The 21545-nt window shown below is 37.9% G+C and overlaps 1 protein-coding gene across 1 annotated transcript in view; it reads left to right on the forward strand.

Moving 5' to 3' along the window:
- Window positions 1-21545, forward strand: part of CDC40 (cell division cycle 40) — a 37931-nt gene that overhangs the window by 1900 nt on the left and 14486 nt on the right. The window contains exons 3-8 of the mRNA XM_005418499.2: window positions 129-254; window positions 8225-8311; window positions 9562-9691; window positions 18554-18637; window positions 20549-20688; window positions 21292-21388. Coding sequence (XP_005418556.2) covers window positions 129-254; window positions 8225-8311; window positions 9562-9691; window positions 18554-18637; window positions 20549-20688; window positions 21292-21388 — 664 coding nt within the window. The remainder of the gene's footprint in view (window positions 1-128; window positions 255-8224; window positions 8312-9561; window positions 9692-18553; window positions 18638-20548; window positions 20689-21291; window positions 21389-21545) is intronic.

Raw genomic sequence — 21545 nt, forward strand, 5'->3', positions numbered from 1 at the left:
CCTCCAGGGCCCGGGCCGCCCGCCTGCCCGGCGGTGTGTCCGCCCGCCGGCCCTGGGACAGCGCTGGGGGCAGGCCTGGAGCAGCCCCGGGCTGGGGAAGCGGGGCGGAAGGGGCGCGGTGCCGCTAGGGATGCGTTACGGCCGCCTGGTCCTGCCCTGCCCTCCCCTGCCCTGCCTTGCCTGGAGGTGTGGGGGTCGGAGCTGTGGAGGGAAGGGCTTGTGTCGGGGAGCTCCCGGGGATTCCAGCCGCAGGGGTAAAGTTTATTAAAGCGTGTTAGCTCCGTCTCAGAGCGTGCCTTGATTCCAATTCTTTAGATACCTGCTTGCTGTTCCCTGTGTAAAATGTTTTCCTGTGTGGTTTTCTCGGGTGTTGGGGTGAAGTCGATACTTGATAGGGTGGCTGCAACTGAATCCTCTTCTAAAGGGCAGCCTGAAAGCTCGTTGGTGTTCCTGTACCATTATTGTTGGGGAAACCTTTCTTTTCCAAGTTCAGTATCACATTGACTCACTTTTGTGATACCAGAAAGGGAAGGGTGAGGTTGCTGGTTTAGCTTTGGGATTTTTTTTGTACAGGCAACAAATTTCTAATCAAAAGCAGGCATCTTGCCGTGGTAACTGTCATTGTTACTGTCTTGCTGCCACATGCGTGGAAAAGTTTCTTGCCTAGTGACCAAGAGATGGATGGGCTCTTTCGCTTTGTTGTCGTTAGTTAATTCATATCACAATTGATCATATTTTTGTGTAGATGTTGTGTTGTGTATAGTGACTACATTTGTTTATCTCTTAGAGGCTTGGAAATCTGGCTTCTCAAGTTGCAGCATCCAGCAGGCTGTCTTGTGCACATTTGAAAAGAAATCCTGATTAACATCGGTAATATTTCCTGAGTGTTAGTGATAAGTGGCAAATAGCACTGGATGGGCTTTCCACCACCCTTAAGCCCATAGCAACAGGTTTTCCCTTTGCCTTGCCAGCACAAAGGTTTATGTAGTTGCTCAGGGACTGGCAGCTACAGGGACTGGCAAACACATCTTGCATTTTTGGCAGTTGAGAGTGTGAACCTGAAATGGTTGGTGTTCTGTGTTCTGTTTTAGCTGGTTCTGGTTCAGAATTTTGGCCTGTTAACTGGCCAAAGATTTATGTGTGCTTTAAACAGGAACAGGTCCTCACTCTCTGTAAGAGCAGGTGTCATTGTTAGCACATTGAGCTGACATCATTTGGGCTACTGAAGTGTACCTTTCAAATAAAGCCCTAAGATGTTAGTCCTACGTGTATTTAATTTTTAGTCAAAATCTGCTGAGTCCTTGTTTCAAAGTACATTATAGTTATGTAAAGTCACATTTCTATGAAAATAATTATTCTGTAATTGAAAGCTGTGCTAATGGTTGGCAACTGTGTTTTAAAAGTTTGAGGGGCTGGCTTTTGTTACACCCTCTTCTGACAGTCTGCTTCTTGAAATAGGCCTATTGCTGATCTTGATGTTAAATTGCTCATAATAGGTAACAGCTATAATTACTGGTGACTCCAATCCAGTAACACTTCTATTCTCATTCTAAGCAGGAAAGCCCACTGGATGAAAGTTGCATGTTTCTGTTACTGGTTTTAGCACGACTAAAATCACTTGAAGAAAGACAGCAAAGGATGGAAGTTTGTGTTTCTGGTCCCTTCATGCAGAAGAAGATAGGTAGTAACTGCAGGACATTTAGAGAAGGATAGCTGGGCTGAGGAAGGGTTCTGCTCCTGTATGAGGTGGTAGTGAAAAGGCCAAAACAGACAGCTGAGGTGTAAAATATGATAGACACCTACAAAATCATTAAATGGCATAGAAAGGGGGTTAAATACTCACTTGTCTCTTCCATTACAGCAGCCATAAGCTACCTAGTAGGAGTTAGGTTCAAAGCAAATAAAAGGATGCAGCTCTTCACGCAATGCACAATAGGACTTATTTTCATGCCAAAAAGTACAGTGTGTCGAAGAATTTTGTTACAAGGAGAGTCTGGACAAGTACTTGGAGGAGATCCATTGAGGGATGAGGTGTCAATAAATACACAGATTTCATCAAGTCTCACCAAGACCTGAAAGTATTTGGCTGTTGGGAGAGTGCAGAAGTATCGTCATACACCCTTGCTCTGCTTTTACGCTCCCCTAGATGTCAAGTTTCCATAAGGCAGATGTTTTCTTTTGTGGGAACAGTAGACAGGTTAATCAAGATATTTTCTTTCTCCAAATACATCATCAAGCAGTAGGTAAGCATGATAGTGTTGTAAATAGAGGCTGTTCAAGAAGGGGAAGGGAGCCCAGTTGCCAACAACCAGGCAGTTGTCAAACCCAATTACAGTTAGTTTTCCTACAGTTTCTACTTCTATGAAAAAATCAGCCTAACACTGCTGACAGTTCTATCTTCACTTTTGAATTATAAACGTAGAAGGAAATGCAGGAAATTGCACTTTCTGTGAAGAAATCGCATCACAGGAACCATTGCGTCTATAAGCTTTGCTTTTGGGAGAACAATTATTGTTTGATCTCTGTCCAGGGTAAGGCTCAGATTGGAGCAGATTTTATGATACTTCTCTACAGCATGCCCTTCAGTGGTCTTGAGGAGAGGACACTTAACTGGGTTAAAATGACAAGGCTGGCCCAGCCCAGTGCAGGAGCTGGAGGATCTGTGTTGCCTTTGATGCGAGAAGGGATCGGAAATGTCAGTTTCCTTTGAACCTAGTTTACTTTTGGCACTATGCAGGTTTCCAGAGATGTTTTACATAAGGGGAGGAAATAGACTTCAGTCACTCTTCTTAATGTTTTCTAAAACCTAATCCTGCCAGCAATAGAGAGAAGAAAGATACAAAGTAGCATGTGACAATTCTGTAGCAGTGATTGAACCTTAGTAGGCTTGGGAAGTGTTATTGTTAGGAATGTTTGTCTTGTTTGACATGGTGGGTTTTCCAGCTTTCTTGGACACAAAATATCTTGTAGAGAGTAGATGTTGAGAACTTGTCATCCTGCAAGATCCTGGTAATCTAGCCTAGTTCAACAAAACCATTTAGCATATGCTTTTCTTGCTGGTTTATTTTTATTCTGTTGAAGTTAGTGAGGCAGTCATTTGCTATTAGGAGTGCATGAATGGGTAGAAAGAATAAAAGCTGATAACAGCCATGTGTTAATGTTGGAGCTTCTCTGCAAATGCTATTTATCTCTTGGTAATAAATTTGTAAATCTTTAGCATGAGATAATGTGCATTTGACAGCCCAAGTGGTTTAGGCAAGAATTGATAAGTGACAAACTGCTTAAGTCTCAGGCTCATGGGATGTGGGCTTAATTTATCACATTTTAATGTGATCGATAATTAAAACAAATTAAATGTTATGCAAAGCAGCCTGCCCTTTTTCAGCTATTTGACTAACTAGTAATGACTATACCTGGGGAAATGGAATGCTGTAAGTTTATTATCTGAAATGTCCAGAAAAAAAAATAAAAACCCCCAACATACAGACACCAAAACTCTCTGCTTGCATGAGATGAAGCTGGAAAATATAAGCCACATTATATTATTTCTAAGGAACAGAGTTACCATCCAAGGTGCACCTTGGTCTTTTTATTGAAGGCTTTGCTTTGTTGCCTGTTACAGGGATTTTGCTGCTGTTTAATTTAAGAAATATTTTTGTCTTGTGTGCACATAAAGAAACTTCCAGCAAGCTTTTTTAACATAATTTTTTATTAGTGAACTATTTTTTATGCTATAAATTAAGCGATTTTCATAAAAAGTAGCGCTATTGTTTTATGGCATTTGGGTAGGAGGTGTTTTTTTAATAAAAAGAGGATTGTGGCATGTTTAAGGAACCTGTTAAGGAGGAAAGTTAATCTGATCTACTGTACTTGTAGTCTAAAATCCCTTCTATTTCTTGTCCTCTTTCTTATGCTTTAAAGTGGCCAAGCTTTATGGTAGGATTGAAGGAGCATGCCTTGAAAGGAACCAGACATTTGGTGATCTCTGGGGAGTTGTAATGAAGCATCCCCTTGTCTACACTTAGCATCAAAAGCTTCTTCCTGTCTCAAGATATATTCCTTAGGAAATGCTAATACTCAAGAGTACAGCCCTGTGTGCCATTCCCCCATAATAGTGTGATTGTGTTTTGTTAAGCAGAAGGTGCAAAAGGACTGCATTTAACTATCAAAAGAATTTTTTTACCTCATCAAATCATCTCTGAACTGTAAAGCAACCTGATATTGCAAGTTAGTAGACATCACATCTATTAAAAAAAACCGCAAAACAACATACCAACACAGTAAGTAGTTTGGTGAAATGACATAATTGCTGCTTTTTGCCTTGTATCAGCAATGATTCTTGCATCTCTGTGGGCAGACATTCATTCAACCTGTCTACCAAACTTCAGTGGATCTGTGGAGTGAGCATTTTCAGTTTTTGATTGTCCTTATTTCTACAAACTTGTATAATATGGATTGGGTTGCTCCATTTTTCTATTCAGGTTGTATTTTCTTCAGCCTTCAATCATGTTTTTTTTTTTTCTTTTGAACACTTTTCAGTAGCATGTGTCTTACTTGTCATGCGGTGCCCAATGTAGCCACTGTATTTCAGTTGGGTACTTGTTACAAGTGCTGAGAAAAGCAGAGAGGTGACACATAGAGCTAAGTTTGTAGCTTCTAGTATGTTTTTCAAGATACCCATATTCAGTAAAACATAACTGCCTAAAACCTTAATTCTGCAGTTCCAGGTTCTGTGGGGTTTACAGCCCTTTGATGATGTTACAGCATGGCATAAAGCCCATATTAATACAATTTCTGAGTTGCAGCAAGCACCAGCTGCTTTTCTGCCAGTCATACAGCTGAACTTTTCACTTTCCCCAAAGGAACACTGTATCTGTTTGAGAGCTTTTTGGCCCCCCCTTTTTATGGTTCCTGTGCCTTTGAGAGTGGAAGTGATCTAGGGTAATACTTAGCCCTTCACTGGAATCACAGATGCCCTCCTCTTTCAGCTTAACTATCTCCCATCCCACAGAGTCACTTGTGTCACACTTGGCACATAAGATACATGATGGATTGCTCACCTTAGGCTTTTAGATAAATCATTCCTGTGACCGAAGGAAAAGCTACAGCACAGCAGAGAGGTGATCTCTTAGATTACCTTATCTCAGGCACAGCTCTGCCAGACTGCTGCTCCTGTGATCCCTTCCCTGTCAGCTGGAGCTGTGGCAAATGCGTCTGGAATGCATGCAGTTAAGGCTGTTGCCACCATAAAGGGACAGTGTTGTGAGACTTGTATCACCTTTTCTTGCTTTCTGGATCCTAGGAAGATGAGTTCTGCTGGAATGGTCTTCTGGCAATGCATGCAGTTATACCTGGAGATCTTCACCTGTGTGGTTGTGCAGAGGTTGCCAATGAGTTCTTTCCTCTCATCTGGAAAAGAAAAAAATAAAAGTCACAACCAAAATACACCAATGCAGATAGCTTGGCAATTGGTGAAGTCAGTGATGGGCTAGGTTAATATTTTTAATGTTTCTGCTACCTACTAGAGTCTCCTAATGCTGTACAAAATGGCACTTACCAGATGTTGACCAAAGGATAATTTGTCTGCTGCAATTTGAACTCTTGCCATGGACTAACATTTGGCAACATGTTGTGTCAATACTTTATATTCCTATCAAGATTTCATTTTTAAAAAATACTGAGAAAATAGAGTGGGTAGTTGGACCACATTCAAGTTATTGCACAGTTGAAAGCCAAATGACGTAATGAGAAGATAACCATTATGCGCTTCAGCAGCACGTTATGAGATTGTCATTTGATGCCCTAATATATGAAAACGTGAATAAGACTGGAGGTCTTGAGGAGCGTAGCTCTTATAAATATAACATGTGCTTCAATTTCAAGGCTCGGTGGTTTTCACACAGAAAGAATGTGCCTGTGGTGGTCTAGGAGTGAACATATTGTGTGGCTTTCAAGTGACTCAGCACTGTTCCACCAGCAGCGAAGTAGAACCAGAATTGCTGTAATCCTCCAGCAGAGGATCAGCTTTTATGGCACAATCTGTTTCTTTTCTCAATTACCAAGCAGCATATAATAGAACTTCACAGGAAGAAAAGAGGAGGAAAAATAGCAGAACTGAAAAATTCTTGGCATTTTTGCAAATCTGGAATTTTTTTTTCTTTTTCAGATTAAAGAGCAGGAAAAAAAACCTGTCCTAATTTCAAGCAAGCTAATCACTGTTTAAATGTCACTAACCACTGATCAGATAAAATTTGCCTTATTATCAATTATATTATATTAATTTTTATTTTCTCAAATGTTGAGTTTTGTGGACAAGATGTTAGGTGTAGCTGGAAGAGTAAGCTGTATGATGTGACTTGAAAAAGCCATCTGTGAAAAATATCCTCATGACGTGGAGCAGTGAAAGGAAGTGTAATTTTTTATGTAACACAGGTTAGGAAGTGGTTTTGGTATGCTCCTGTTCTAACTGGGGACATGTGGGTTTTTTGCTGAATGACAGGATTAGGCCTGCTGTGCTGTTTGCTGGCAAGTTCATGGTGTATGAAATTGGGGCTGTGAATGTACCAGTAGTTGTTGACATCCAAGCCCAGTGAATTGGAAGGGTGGTGTGATGACAAAAATGAGGTCAGGCCAAGAACTGGTAGTGCTGAGGGTTCAGACAAGATCGTTGCAATGCCTGGACCTGCCTGTTAAAATAATTGATAACATGGTGAGAGTAAAGCCTTATGGTTGGACTTAACAATTCTACTAAGACAGTGGCCTTAGTAGAAAAACAATTAGTGGCATTTGTGATGTAATGTTTTTGGTTTGTTTGGAGGTTTTTTGGACATTCTTTTATTTTCCTTTGCTGAGCAGTTTTAATCAAATATAATCAGGTAACAAGCCAAAGATCTTTAGGTACTGTTTTTCTTTTCTGTGTTCTAGAAAATCGGGTTTTAAAGTCTTTTAAATCTTGTATGCATGAGCAAATTTGTAATTAACCTGCTGTTGAATTGGGGAGAGAAAAAGCTTCTTCTGGTTTTGCTAGCTATTCTCTTATGTCAGAGAATAGCTAACAATATTAAACAAGTTAAGAATGTGCCATTTAGTTCTTTCGAGATACTATAATATAAAACAAGATTGAGTTTATTTGAGATAATTTTCTGTTAATGAGGCAACTGCTAAAATCCGGTTCTCTGTTGTGCCACTTTCTTTTGTAAGTCACAAATGCTTTGGGATCCTGTTGTAGGTAAGCACTGACTAAGCAATGATGCAAAGATAGCTTTTTCAGTATGATTACTAGGGATTTTGTCAGTATACTAGCACATTCTGAGTCCTTTTCAATTGCTGCTTGTCTAGAATAAAGATACAAGAAGCAATGGCAGTAATAATTCTGCAAAATAACATTCTCCTTCATTAACTGAGGTCTTGATGAGGGAAGGGGTTCTGATGATGTGAAAGAGCCTTCATAAAGCTCTGAAACCAGGTCTTTTTGGGCACTGCTACCTTGTCAGCCATTTTCTTTCTTCTCTGTCTTCTATTTCAGCTGCATGTGCCCTTCTGAATTTTTCCCTGTGAGCGGCTTGAAGTTATTCTTTTGGTTAATCCTTCTTTTTCGTCCCTTCCTCTATCAAGTTAAATTTTTGTTGCAACAGACTTACGAATGTGTTTAAGTACTAAAGCTGAATTACATTTACACCTTTCAGTATAAAAACGTACCTTTTGGAAATAAGGGATTATTGGATTCTGTGAAAGTCATTGTTATAATTAATGTTTGTATGTAATGTTGATATGTAATTTTTTTCTTTGCAACTTTCAGGATAGTTACTTGTGATTTCTGCCTTCTACCTTTTGTAGATTTCTAGCTTTCATACCTTTATATTAAATTCGTGACCATTTTAATTGTTTCTTCTTTACAAGTCTGGTTTTCAAACATCCTAAAAAATCTTTTCTTCAATCTTGCTGCTGTTTTTAAAATGTGCGCATGAAATCTTTAAATAAAAAGAAGTAATTTTTCACATGCAAAAATCTTCAAATGTTTTAGACAAGTTTCTCAGTGACCACCTGACACTGGTTTTGCAATCATTATTTTTGTAAAATAGAAACTTTGGCCAAAGTACTCTTTCATAATGCTGGAAGTGTCAACTTGTACTACAGCCCTGATTTGAACTGAGAGAAGGTAATGTCATATATTTAAATGTCTGTGTGTGAAAAGTGGGTTATTAATATGCCCGTTGTATTTCAGGAAGATGTGGAAACAGGAGTCCACCTTGATCCTGCTATCAAGGAAGTTCAATACAATCCCACTTATGAAACCATGTTTGCACCCGAGGTAAGAAACAATGTTCGTTTTTAAAGCAGAAATGCCTTTGGCTTAAAGGAAAGAGGTTGTATAAATTTTGTGTGACTTTCCTATAAGACAACTTCCTTGGATGCTTGCTGCATTTTGGAATATAGATTGGGCAAACTAAAAAATAGATTCTACACAAGTGTGTTAGTATTTTTAGTGCTTGAATTTTAATATTCTGCATAAAGCTCTTTTAAGAAGAGTCTTAAAATGTTTATCGAATTATGGCTATGAAAATTAAAAATTAAGCTGGGAAAATAGCATTATAAAGATATTGAGTTAAACATGAACTGCATTGAAGTGGTCCTTTACTCTTTTCACATTTTTGCTATTTATTCATTGTGCTCATTAGGGCGAAGTTAACATTTGTAAGACTTGCAGATATAAGACTTTTAAGAGGAGGATTTAACATTAAAATCAAAGTACTTTCAGTTTAATTATTCACATCAATATTAAGAATTTTAGTAACTTGAGCTATGCTAAATTTATATGGTGAAAAACCATTTAAGACTGAATTTAGACTGCCTGGTGCCATGTGAACCACTTTCCATTTTGTTATTACTGACAGGCTATCTGAAAGATAAAAATAGCTGTTCAGACATTTAACTTTTCTCCATATTTAACTTCTTTGTACAGTTTTTCTTCTCTTCAACGAAGGGTTAGCCTTCTAGGTAGACAAAGACTGCATCAGCCTCAAATTTCTACATCACTTATGCTTTATGTTTAGAAAACCTTTTGAGGAACCACATAAATTGGCCTTTTCATAAGCGCGTTTGCAACATATCAAAGCCGTGGTGTGTGTGAACAAAAGTACTGTTTTTAACTTGCTTCAGTGCTGCTGTAAATGTTTTAGTTACGGAGACCTACTGTGGGACAGCCTTGGGTTTTGTCTTCTGAATGCTTGTACTGGTCCCATAGTGAGTGAGGGTCTCTGTTGGTTCTGTCAAGTATCAACAAGTCAAGTAGCTCGTATCAACCTGAGCTCTGTGCAGAAAGCTCTGTGCTAGAAAGTTCAATCCTGAAATCAACTGTTCAGAACAGCTGTGTGATTAGTGTGTAAAATAACAGATGAAGAAGCTTATTCAGTAAGAAATTTAAAGTTGAAGTGATTTTTGCCTTACCAGTTTTGAAAGACAGGTCTCTTTTTTCTGTGGGTTTTTTTCCTGAAAAAGTAAATATACAAAAATAACAAACCACTAATTCTGCTCCACCTTGTTTTATAATTTTTGATGAAGTTTGGACCAGAAAACCCATTTAGGACTCAGCAAATGGCTGCACCTAGAAACATGCTTTCTGGATATGCAGAACCAGCTCACATCAATGATTTCATGTTTGAACAACAAAGAAGAACATTTGCAACCTATGGTAAGTCCTTAACAGTGGAATTCACCTCTATCTTTATCATACTCAGGTTGGACAAATCATTGTCTCGATAGAACAATTAATAGGACTGTAATTTCTGTAAACTGCTTTTTATCAGAATTAATAAAATGGGAAAAGACTTTTGAATGAGAATCCATATGAATAGAGATCATAGTATTTATTTGGGAAAATTTCTTTTGTAATTCCGTTTTGAACTGTAATCCAGTGTATGATTTCCTAGCAAGCCCCTCTTAATTAATCCTTCCATTAGTTGCATCAAGTGTAGAAAACACAAATCAAAATTTCACACTTCTCATATGACTAACTGTAAATCTGTTATGCAAATAGATTCCTTCATGTGATTCTGACTCCTTCTAAACCATAAGGAAGCCTTACTGAGTTGTCAGATTCTTCAGTGGTTGCATCTTGATCCAAACTGAATGAACCAGGTTTGCAGAGGATGGGAATGCATTACTAAAACAGTCTTGGCAAAGACAGACCCAAAGAACTGTCTTGGTGGTCAGTGTAGTAACTGCTTTCTTATCTTGGATAACATTTTCCCTTGTAAGTAGTGGCACTTGAAAAATAAAACATTTGAGTCTTGGGGAAGCTTGAGGTTCAAACAGACTTTATGAATTGTTAGAAAAAAAAATTTTTTTTCAGATAGGAAAAATATGGATAGACTGGATTCTAAACATTCTTTTACACACATTTGAAAGAACAAAGCTGCCATATGTTTACATATAACAATGGTTACTTTTTTCCCTGTGTTTCATTGTAAGCTTTCATTTCTGTTTTAAGTTTGATTGCAAGTGCTTGTTCAGATGAAGTATCCTTTATATACTTGAAATTCAGTTTATTAGGCAAGATCTGATACTTCCTGTGTTAACTTAAAATGTCACAATACTCACCTTTTTGCACAGCAGATTTGCATCTTTCTTTATTCATATTTACATTCAAAATACTACTTCTTGCAAACTGTTTTGCCTCAAAAATCACCTTCCTCAACAAGTATCCTTAATTTCATTAGGGCTTTATGCATGCCTGAATTCACTTACTGCATTCTGTGATGCATGAGGTTGGGACTTTGTTGCTAACACATCTGTGGTAGCTAGCTATTACAGGGGAAGAAAATGCCTAACATCAGAGACTATCCCACACTCAATTTTTCTTTATACTTGAGTTTTATTAGAAGCTTTCTTGTAAATGTTCAAAATTGAAATATATTAATGACAGAGTTTTTCTCTTACATAGTTTTAGCTAATAGGTACTTTTCACTGAGTTGTTAGGATATGGACTATAACCAAATTGACAATATTAAGAAATGGATATCTAGTTTCATAGCATAATTTTGAGACTGTAATTTTGATATTAGAGCTTGACAGACAATACAAGTAGGAACCTCTCTTCAAGGTCTGAATAGACAGATTAGATTTTGTTCTGTGAAATTAAATGTAACATTTTTGTGTGTGTAAAATAGATACTAGGGAAAAGTGCCTGTTGGCATATAGTGTTTCATTTGGGGTTTTTTATTTGAAAAGTTTCATTTGGAGAAAGATAAAGCTAGCAAGTCTACTCAAAACTACTTCTATTGGTTATGTCATCACTGTATAGCAACTGTCTTGAAAGCTGCATTAATCACGAGTGTAAAAATGTATTTTTAAGCCTTGTAACACTGGCAACTGTGCAGCTATCATTCAGCTTTCTAGAAATGTTCAACAGATAATGGTCTGGATGCAGTGACAATGGAACTAGGAAAAGGCTGAGATACAGGCAATTTAAACAGCAAGAGCCAGCACTGAGAGGATGAAGTTCAAGCTGGGAGATGCAGTCAGTGAGCATGATATTCTGGCTCAGTAGAAGATCTGTTAAAAACAGCACTCCTTTAAGTTGTCAGAAAGTTATCTATTAACACTTTCAGTACTCTCTTTTTCCATTTGGAAGGATGCAATAAATATCTTCTCAGAAAACAGGAAGTATAGAAATGCAAGTAAAATTGATAGGCATAAACCCAAGCCATAAATCTTTTTCAAGACTGAGTCATAACCTGTTAGCAGAACAGGAGTAAACCTCTCTTTTAAAAGCTGCAGATCTTAAGACTTCTGGTCTCTGTTCCTGTTTAGCACCATTGCACTAAGGCAGGAGGTCTCGAACAAATCTGCAAAGGCTGGCAAATAGATAAGCAGTGACTGTAAATGAGGGGCAAAGGTAATAAATGAGATCATGTATCCAAAACAGCTCAACTGTCTCAGTGTCTTTCATAAAAAAAAAGACAGCTTTATAATATATATAATCCTGAAAGCTCATACATATTCATTGTGAAACCTGTATATTAATCACAAACAAAACCCAAGTATTTTTTGGCAACTAGTCTTTCTTATGTACTCGTTGTGCAGTAAATAGTTACTCTTAAAAGTACATTTTTCTTGTGGAGCTTGGATAGCATCATTGAGAACATCCATGCTGTCACTGACTGAGGATCCTTCCAGCCCTTTATTCCATTAGACAAGTGGCCAGCAATGGGTATCTAGTGAGGAGCAGAAGGAAGCAAGAAAATAGTGATACATCTGAATTCTTCTTTTCATTACACAGTCTGTAAGCCAAGGGCAATGCTTATATATTTATTAATTTTCAGACAACTTGTTGGGGGGTTTCTGTTTTTTCATTTTTGACAAACTTTTCCAGCTGCTTCTTGAGCCCATGTAATTTTTCTTTGTACAGTAACTTGTTTCAGGCAGCTCTGCAGCTTAGCAGCTCCTTATGTGAGGAAGTATCTCTGTTCTGAACTTGTGGAACTTCACAGCTTTCTAGTTTGGCTTCATATCCCATGTGTCTCATGCTGGAAAATGAAATGAGCAATCATTTCTTATTCACCATTTCTGTGTGATTTCTTATTTTATAGATCTTGGCCATAGCTTCTTCTCTGTCTCCTTTTTTTTCCCACCTGGATAGGTCTGATCGATGTTCTTGTTCTTCAGTGGCAGCCTTTTCATGCCTATGGCTGTCCTTGTCTCTCTTCTGTATCTCTTCTAGTTCCACTGTACTCCTAAGATGGAGAGCAAAGCTGTGCACAGCGGTTGCGTGTTATTCTCACTGTGAATTTGTTCTGTGAGTAACTTGCTCTAAGCTACTTGCTCCATTTTCCACATCATTTATCAATATGTTGAATGTCATGGGCCTGAGCATGAATCCACCAGCAACTTTCCTGTGCTGTGCAAACCAACCATTTATTCTTGACAGTGTTTTAATACCTTTTCATCAATTGACCATGTAAAGACCTGTGAGTTTTTAAAATGTTGTTTTGGTATCCTGTAATCAGTCTAACTTGGTTTTGTAAAGGTATCCAAGATCAACTCAGCTTTGCTATTTCACAGGATTGTCACCTCAGAAATATTCTGGAGATTTTCTCATTGTGATTTACCTGTAGAGAAAATTATGGTGTCTGTTCTCCTGCAATATATAATGCTCATCCAAGTGCATACTAATTTTCTTTACTGTAGTTTCTACTTCTTGAACCCTAACTGTACAAATGTCTGGCAGGTTGATCTGTAGTTCTCCATATCTCCTCTGAAACATCTTTTGAAAGACAGCATTGTATTTGATACATTCCTTTTCTGTCATATTGGGGTGATATTAGGTGAGAGTATCTGCACTGTGATTTGACTTTAGATCTCTTGTGTGACTGCCTCTGATCCTGGTGTTTTGTTACCATGCATTTGACTCTCTAGTTTCCTGGCATTTCACATTGAGGTAGATTCATCAGCATGTTGCCCATAAAGCAAGATTCTGGCACGGGAGTCCACTATAATCACCATGTACTTAATACAACCCTCACAGATGCTCTTCTCAGTCCTTGTTCATCAGCTGGCCTACACCTTGTCAGGTGCACTTTCTGTCCCTGCCAGTTTTGACAAAGGACAAGGGTTAGTTTTTATATCTTATAAGATTTCCCTCACTTTTGGGGGCAGGCTGCCTTAGCATAGTGTTTACTTTGTCTGCTGGAGTTTGGTCTTTGTATTTTCCACATCTGGATGCAACTTCAGCTCTTTGAAGAATAGTTTCTTATTTCTAATAGTTTCTCCTAACTTACTATTCAGCAGTGCTCACTTCCTCTGGTTGCTTTAAAGTCGTCTTTTACTAGCTAGCAGGCATTAGTTTTTTTTTCTCCTGCATGGTGCCTTTGATGTGCCCCTGCATTTGAAAAAGGCTTTACCCTTTGGTGCTCACTTTCTGTTCCTTTTAAAAATCTTTTCTTAATATAGCCCTCCTATTTTGAGATTAAAATCATTGTCATAAATGTTTTTATATCTTCCTCTGCTTTGTCAACAATGTTCATTTTATACCCCATTATGGTCATTGTTAAAATGTGTGTCCTTAGAAAGAATATCTTAAAATCAAGTTTCCTGCACTGCTAAACTGGCTTTTTTTTGGTGTGAATCTCTGGCATGACTGCTTCATAGTACAAGTACATTGTGTAAAAATCATCACATCTTGGTGTGAGATTTGTGCAGTCTGCTGCAAGGAGATGACTAAAATATGTCATAATTATTGTGCTTCTTTCCCTGGCACCTGTTGTTTAATCTCTGTTACCATTTCATGGTTACTGCATTTTCTGTCTTAATGGTCACTCTGGGAGTTCTGGCAACTGTACTCACCACTACTTAGACCTGAAATTTCAGTCCACAGGATCATTTAATGCTCATTAGCACTATTAACTTGTTAATCTGATTTGTCTTTAAGCTTTCTATGGCATAGAGCATGTTTTTCCCCACTGGCATGACCATCTTATTTCTGTATTCTTTCTGCCTGGTAAAGCATATATTCTATGTCCAATTATGTCAGTACTGTCCTACCAGTTATGTTAGTTAATTATTTTAAAACAAGGTGTTCCAATGTATTACTTTTAGCCTCTGTGTTTTGCATGTGTGCTTGGGTTTTCCATTTCCCTGCCTTCAGTTTAAATAGGATTCTGTCATTATTACTGTCCCTGTCACCTGAGATTTCAGATTTCTGTGCTACCTTTTCCTTAGGTTTTTAAAGATTGTGTGTCATTGTAAATTGCTTACTTTTCTTTAAGTATTTTTTAAAGTATAATATTTCTTTAGGTGTTCTTTAAATACCCCAGATATTTTACCAGAAAGTACTCTTTCAACCTTCAGTGCCATCTGCTTTTTAATTTAAATGAGACCTACCCATCTCAGTAAGGTTCCCTTTATTCCAGGAGTTAGAAAAACTGAAGTTGTCACAGGCACTGGAGATGTTTTCCACATTAGGGTTAAAATCTGCAGTGGCTGAGAGAGCTGAGACTGTTCAGCTTGGAAAAAAAGGAATCCTGAGGGGGAGACCTTATTGCCCTTTACAGCTACCTGAAAGGATTATGCTGATGGCATAGTCCGTAATAAACATTGAATAAAATAGTCCAAATAAGCATTTTCATTTTATGATCTTGTGAAAAGTCCTCTCCCAGTTTAATGGAAAACCATTAATAATTGCTCTGTGGGAGTCTGACTTTTTTAATTGGTAGCCAGTTTTGCATCTGCGGTCCTAAGTGATCTACCCTAGTTTGATTCCATTGATGTAAGGCAGTCTTCTTATTTTAATTTCAACTATCAAGCGAAGGCTGTCTCTCTAGAAAATAAAATTCTCCTTCACAAGACATAATGATTTAAAATGCTTAACTAGCATTATTTTTTCAATGTTGTATTCCTTGGAGCATGTCAAAAAAGACTAGGAAGTCCTAACATACAGCACATGTTTATTCTCCTGTATCTGTGCTCTCAGCTAAAGGAGTCTCTTTTCTTGAAAATTCCCTTTTGAGTACTGATCAAAAAGTCAATATATGAACACATATACATTTTCAGAAGAAGAATTACAGATTATTTTTTACATGCTGCACACAAATTGGTCATGAATATTTTAGCCATATCATAGCACTTTGAGCATCAGTGCCCATCCTAATAGTGGACTGCTTCATTCATGCCAAATTTGGTATATTTAAATCTCTTCTTCACAAGATAATGTCCTTTTTAATAAGAAATATTCTTCTGTTAAAGTCTAATGAATCTCAAAGCTCTTTCTGAGTACTCAGTAACTTGGTTATAGCAGGATTATGTCATCACTAACACTGATATTTTAGGAGCCTAAAATAACTGCCTTGGAAATAACACTTATGATTTTTTTTTAATCTACTCATGTTACATGCAACACCTACAGTCACTTATTACCTGTTAACAATTGTAGGCACTTTATTCTCTGATTACTTTGATTCTGCAGAGATGCCAGTGCAGTGTGGGTTAGTCCAGCTGTATTTTTCCTCATACCTGAGCTACTTTGGGTCTCTATGTGCTGCATTGCACAGTGAGGTGTAAACAAGCTTTAATGAGCTGTCTTTCTGGAATGCACATCAAAGTCTAATTATTTAACCAACCATTTTCAGGTGCACTGAAATTATGGATGTAGGTGGAATTGTATCTTTCATTGCTAAAATGTTGTGGGAAATATCTGCCTCCTACCAAAAACTGAAGGAGACATAGAAGTCAGGGCACATTATGTGGGATACCAGCTGAGTAGGATAAAAGCAAGCTGTCTTTTGCAGCTGCGTTTAGGAGTCCCAGCCAGAAGGAAAATATTCCCTTTCACATATCCACTAGAAAGTAGAAATTGTTCAGAGCTTTTCTATGAGAATGATGCTGGACCAAATTCAACTCAACTATAAGTCTCCACTTCCACGGGAAGCTGTGCTTGGCCCAGGGGCCCTATTCATGGGAATACTGTCCCTCTTTTACAAGTACCAAGCAAATAGAGTCCCAGAGATGGTGTCAATACAGTTGGAGGACAAGTAAACCACTGTATTGATTTTGACAGCAATCCAAAGTAATATCTCTCTACTGTTAACAGAAACCTTGTAGCTTGGAAGGGAACTCATTGAAATAGTGGCTTAGTAAAAGCAGGCAGCTAAATTAGGGGAAGTCTGATAGCAGTTTTGGCTCAGTTTGGTTATCCATAGAAGTAAATCCTACTAAAAGTCTAGAATAAATTATTTTATTGTTTAACAGAGGAATAGTGGGAATGTATATTTTGGAAGATGACATTGGTGTATATTTCTCTCCCTATATTGTATTCATGGATCATCTGGACATGTGTTGTTCCACAGCTGGATTTTACCAGGTTTGAAACTGCAGGGCTGGTTGGCAGGTGGAATGCTCTACTTGGATTGGGAATACCTGCTGTGTTCTTGGAATGGCTCTTCCACTAATTTCAATAGTACTTTTTTTCCCCAGCATCCAAAAAGAAATTAACTGGACCATGTTCTAGGGGAGTAGTTTTTCTGAAAAATGTTTGGGGAGACAATCTCTTTTGACTGTTGGAATGGTGTTGATAGGTTCTCAGCTTGCATGTGTTTGTATGTGCATTTATGAGCCATTGGTCTCCAGAGTAAACTATATAATCTCCCTCTGCTCATGATTGCCTCTGTGAATCAACAAAAATACAGGAATTAGATTGCATGCTGTAGAATTTAATTCATTATGTGTGTTTTACTGGTGGTTTAATATATTTCTTTCTCTTTTTTTTCCCCATCCTTGATACAGAGGAATTCTCATTGAGTCCTCAAGAGACATTTTGTCACTTTAATATTTAATAAAAATTGGGGTTATGTCCACCAGGGTGCAGTCTTTCCCAAAAGAAAAAAGCCATGGTGGTCAGTAAGTGTTCAGTGCACCACCTGTTCCTTGGAAACCAAATGAATTTATTTGTCTATCTTATAAGATCATGTTATCCACTTCAGGAGAAATGGAGAAAAAAAGTTGGATATGTGTATTAAAATTGTAAATATCCTGAATAGCTATGAAATGCTGGTTCATTTTATAAATTATTTATAAGGCTAAATGCAGCAGATTTTGTTGTGGTTGGGGTTGTTCTGTTTTGTTTTTATTGAGGCTCAATAGCAGTAGTCAGGAAATTAATATGTGAATACTTAATTCTTTTAAAAATTCAAGTCCATGACTGCTGCTTCCGGTGCCATCCACATTAGTTAAAGCAACTCCTTTCAAGTTGAAGCTTTCCCAGTTGTGGCAGGAGGAGGATTAAGTAACTTTTGCTCTGGGAGACAGAATATACACAAAGCCCTAGAAAACTTCATTTATTTTTTTCCCCTATCTCTATCCTCTGCCTCCCAGCTGCTGCCACCCCAGGACTGCCGAAGATGTCAGTCTTTGACCCAGCAGAAGTAGTGGGCAGAGCAGTGGGCTGCTCCTGAAGCCAGAGGGCTCTGTGTATGCAGCAGCCCCCAGCTGCTTTCCATGTGACTCACTGGCTATGCAAACCAAGGAGCAGTGCCCTGCACTAAAGCAGCATCCATTTAGCATTGGGTGCACTGACATAAGATTTGGAGCTAGTCTTTTCCTTATGCTATGTTACTGCAAGAAGAGGTTGCCATGGCATTTCAAAATCTGTTTGCATTGCAGCACACTGGCCTGAATTCAGCGTTGACCTCGCTCGGAGCAGGGACATCCTGGAGTCCCTTCCCACCAGATTCTGTTACTCGGCTGCTTGTGATTACCCACCCTTTGTATCTTATGTCTCTTATGTTGTTAACTGTTGCCTATTACATTTCTTTATTTCTCTGTGTTGTGCAAATTTAAGAATTCTGATAGCAGTATGTACTCAAGGGCCTCATGGTACTACTTCATAGTAATCTTTACTCTCAGGCCAAGTGAAAAGTTAATGGGATTCCAAAGTTTCAATCCTTCGTCATCCCCAGCTCGTTCAGAGTTAACAGGAAGGAATTTGCAGAGGGACAGAGTAGTAAAAGTTGTACAAAGCTGAAAAGCTTGAAATAACAGTATTTTTTTCTTCTTGTTCCAGGTTATGCATTAGATCCCTCTGTAGATAACCCTGAAGCTGCTACCAAATATATTGGTTCTGTAGAAGAGGCTGAAAAAAATCAAGGTAATTAATTCAGAATCTTGTATAAATTACTTGCATCTTTAAATTGTTTTCATTGCTTCTTTCCTAAGAAATGGAATGGGTATTAGCAAAGGAAGGTATTATGTGAGACCCATGTCCAAGAACACAATAAAGAAGACATGTGTTGCAATTTTAATGTAGAGGGGGAAGAGAGATATTGGAGTGTTTTGTTTTCTTGAAGTAGCAAATGATTCAGGTTGTCATGACAAATTTCAGAATAGGATTTGTAATGTACCATTGCATTAATACAATTTATCAGTACAATTTGAAACAGCTTTTTGGTCCTCTTAAATTCTGTCTAAGCTAACATTGTCATGTGTCTGCATTAGGATACCTGTATGTTGAGCTAATCACCAAAGCTGCTCCTCAGGAGCAAACTGATCACTCTGTGTGCAACCTCTGGCACTCCTGTTGGGAGCTGGATGTTATCTCTGCTTAGCAAAGTTAAGCTCTTTGGGTTATTTGGAAAAGAAAAGCCACTGGAAGGTTGCCAGATGGTAACAGCGTGGCATGCCACTGGGAGGATTGATACTAGATGCATGGGCTTTGTAATTAATACTTTGATACAAGATATTTAACACTCAAAGGGACTCGTTTGCATTGGAAAACTGTACCTGTGTAAATGTCATGGTTATGCTTTCCCTTGCATGTCTTTTTCAAATATCCTATTCACAAGGGTATACAAAGGATCTTTATTTCTGTGTCCTTTTTCTCAGAATATATCTCCAAAGAAGGAAATAACCAAGATTAAACCATTTTAAAAAAACCCTTTTCATAGTGGAATTTCGCACTTCATTTTAAGAAAAACCTTGATTAATGTGTGATTCCTTCTGATCAGTACTTAACTTTTTACATTGCTTATTTTCCTCTTGTTTGTGTAAAGCTTCTTTTGTCTCTTTTGTACTAGATGAATATTACTGCTGCTGCAGAAAAACATTTTTTGAAAATTGAACATAATTGTATATACAAGCTTGAAAAACTTAAAATATGTTAAAATAATTACCTTCAGAGTTTTTTCCATCCCATATTCATATTGTATAGTGGTTTTGACACATGAAATTCTGTGCAATATTTGTGAAAAGCTAGTATTTCTATGAAAGAAGATGATAGTAGTTGGAGGGAGATGACTCTGTCAATAGCAACAGACTTTTTAAGAGGGCCTGTAGCAATAGGACAAGGGTAATGATTTTAAGCTAAAAGAGGACAGATTCAGACTAAGTCATAGGAAGAAATTTTTTACAATGTGGTTGGTGAAATACTAGAACAAGTTACCCAGACAGATAGTGGGTGCCTCATCCCTCGAAACATTCAAGTTCAGGTTGGACAGGGCTCTGAGCAACCTGGTCTGGTTGAAGATGTTGCTGCTCATTGCAAGATGGATGGAGTAGGTGACCATTAAAGGTCACTTTCAACCCAAACCATTCTATAATTCTATTAATTTTTTCTAAATTAGAATACGCAGTTGGGGTTGGGGTTTTGGGGCACTTGTCTTATTTTCATTTTGGGGCTGTTTTTTTCAAACCAGAGGCTTCTGAAGGATCAGAAGCCAAAAAGACTTTACTTTCAAAAACTACACTATTTAAAGCATGAAAATTGATGTATTCATACAGTCTACAGGCTTACTGTTAAAAATTTATGGTACATGCATGGTTAAATAGTCTAACAAGCAAGGATACACAGTTAAAGCGTTACTGTGTTACTGCACATAGTTAACAGTGTTCATATCTGGAGAAGTGAGCAGTGCTTTGGCCAATTTTGCTCAAATACTTTTTCCATGTTGTTCTTTATATTGAAAGAAGCAGTGGTGGTGGCTTTTTCTTTTAAACTGACTATGGTGTAACCTCTGATGTATTCTGTGTTAGCAGTTAGTCAGTGTATTGTTTCCTTCTTCAGGTTTAACAGTGTTTGAAACAGGACAGAGGAAAATTGAAAAGAGGAAGAAATTCAAGGAGAATGATGCTTCTAATATTGATGGTTTTCTGGGACCATGGGCAAAGTATGTTGATGAAAAAGAAGTAGCCAAACCATCAGAAGTAAGTCCTGCTTTAACAAAATGGATACAAATTGTCAGTACATGGCAGTGGTTTCAACAGAGATCCAGCTGCGCTAGTGCTTTTCCAAGCAGATCCATGCTATGCTTTGGGGTAACTAGAAACATTTTGGGTGATACATCCAAATAAGATGTTCCAGATATTCTGCATTCAATTATTTGGAACACTTTTTGGAAATAAAATTAATTCAATCTGTGTGTAGAGTCTGATTAAAAAAAAAAAAACAGCTTGGGAGAAAAATAAAGGTGAAAGTAAAACTTTTTTGAAAAAAAAAAAAGGCAAATGAAAACCCCCAATATCACACACACAAATGCACACACCCTGAACCGTCCAACCAACAGATATCCTTCTTGTCCAGTCAGTGCTTAGCTTTAGTCTGTGAATAAAAATATATTTGTTCTTTTCAGTGTACATAGCTTTCCAAGCCTTTAGCTATATTCTCTTTATTGGTGCTTAGAAATATTTCTAATCTTGTTTAGCAAATAAATGTCTTCTTAATAGTGAGTAAACAATAGTACAGTTCTGGATTTTGTTGTGTGATTCTGAATGCTGACTTTTTAAGTGATCATGTTTTATTTTTTCCAGGAAGAGCAGAAGGAGTTGGATGAAATAACAGCTAAGAGGCAGAAGAGAGGAAAACTAGAAGATGATAAACCTGGAGAGGAGAAGACTATATTACATGGTAATGGCATCTTCCTGGCTGTTCTCATTTTCTAGCTCGCTGTGTTTTCTTGCCTGCTGTGTTAATTAGTAAGGATGGCAGACAGCCTCAGCGCGTTGATGTTTCTGTATTGGAGATAACAGCACTCACAGGCTTTTGCATAAAGGACAGGGAAAGA

Source organism: Geospiza fortis, unplaced genomic scaffold (assembly GCF_000277835.1).
Source record: "Geospiza fortis unplaced genomic scaffold, GeoFor_1.0 scaffold98, whole genome shotgun sequence".
NCBI lineage: Eukaryota > Metazoa > Chordata > Aves > Passeriformes > Thraupidae > Geospiza > Geospiza fortis.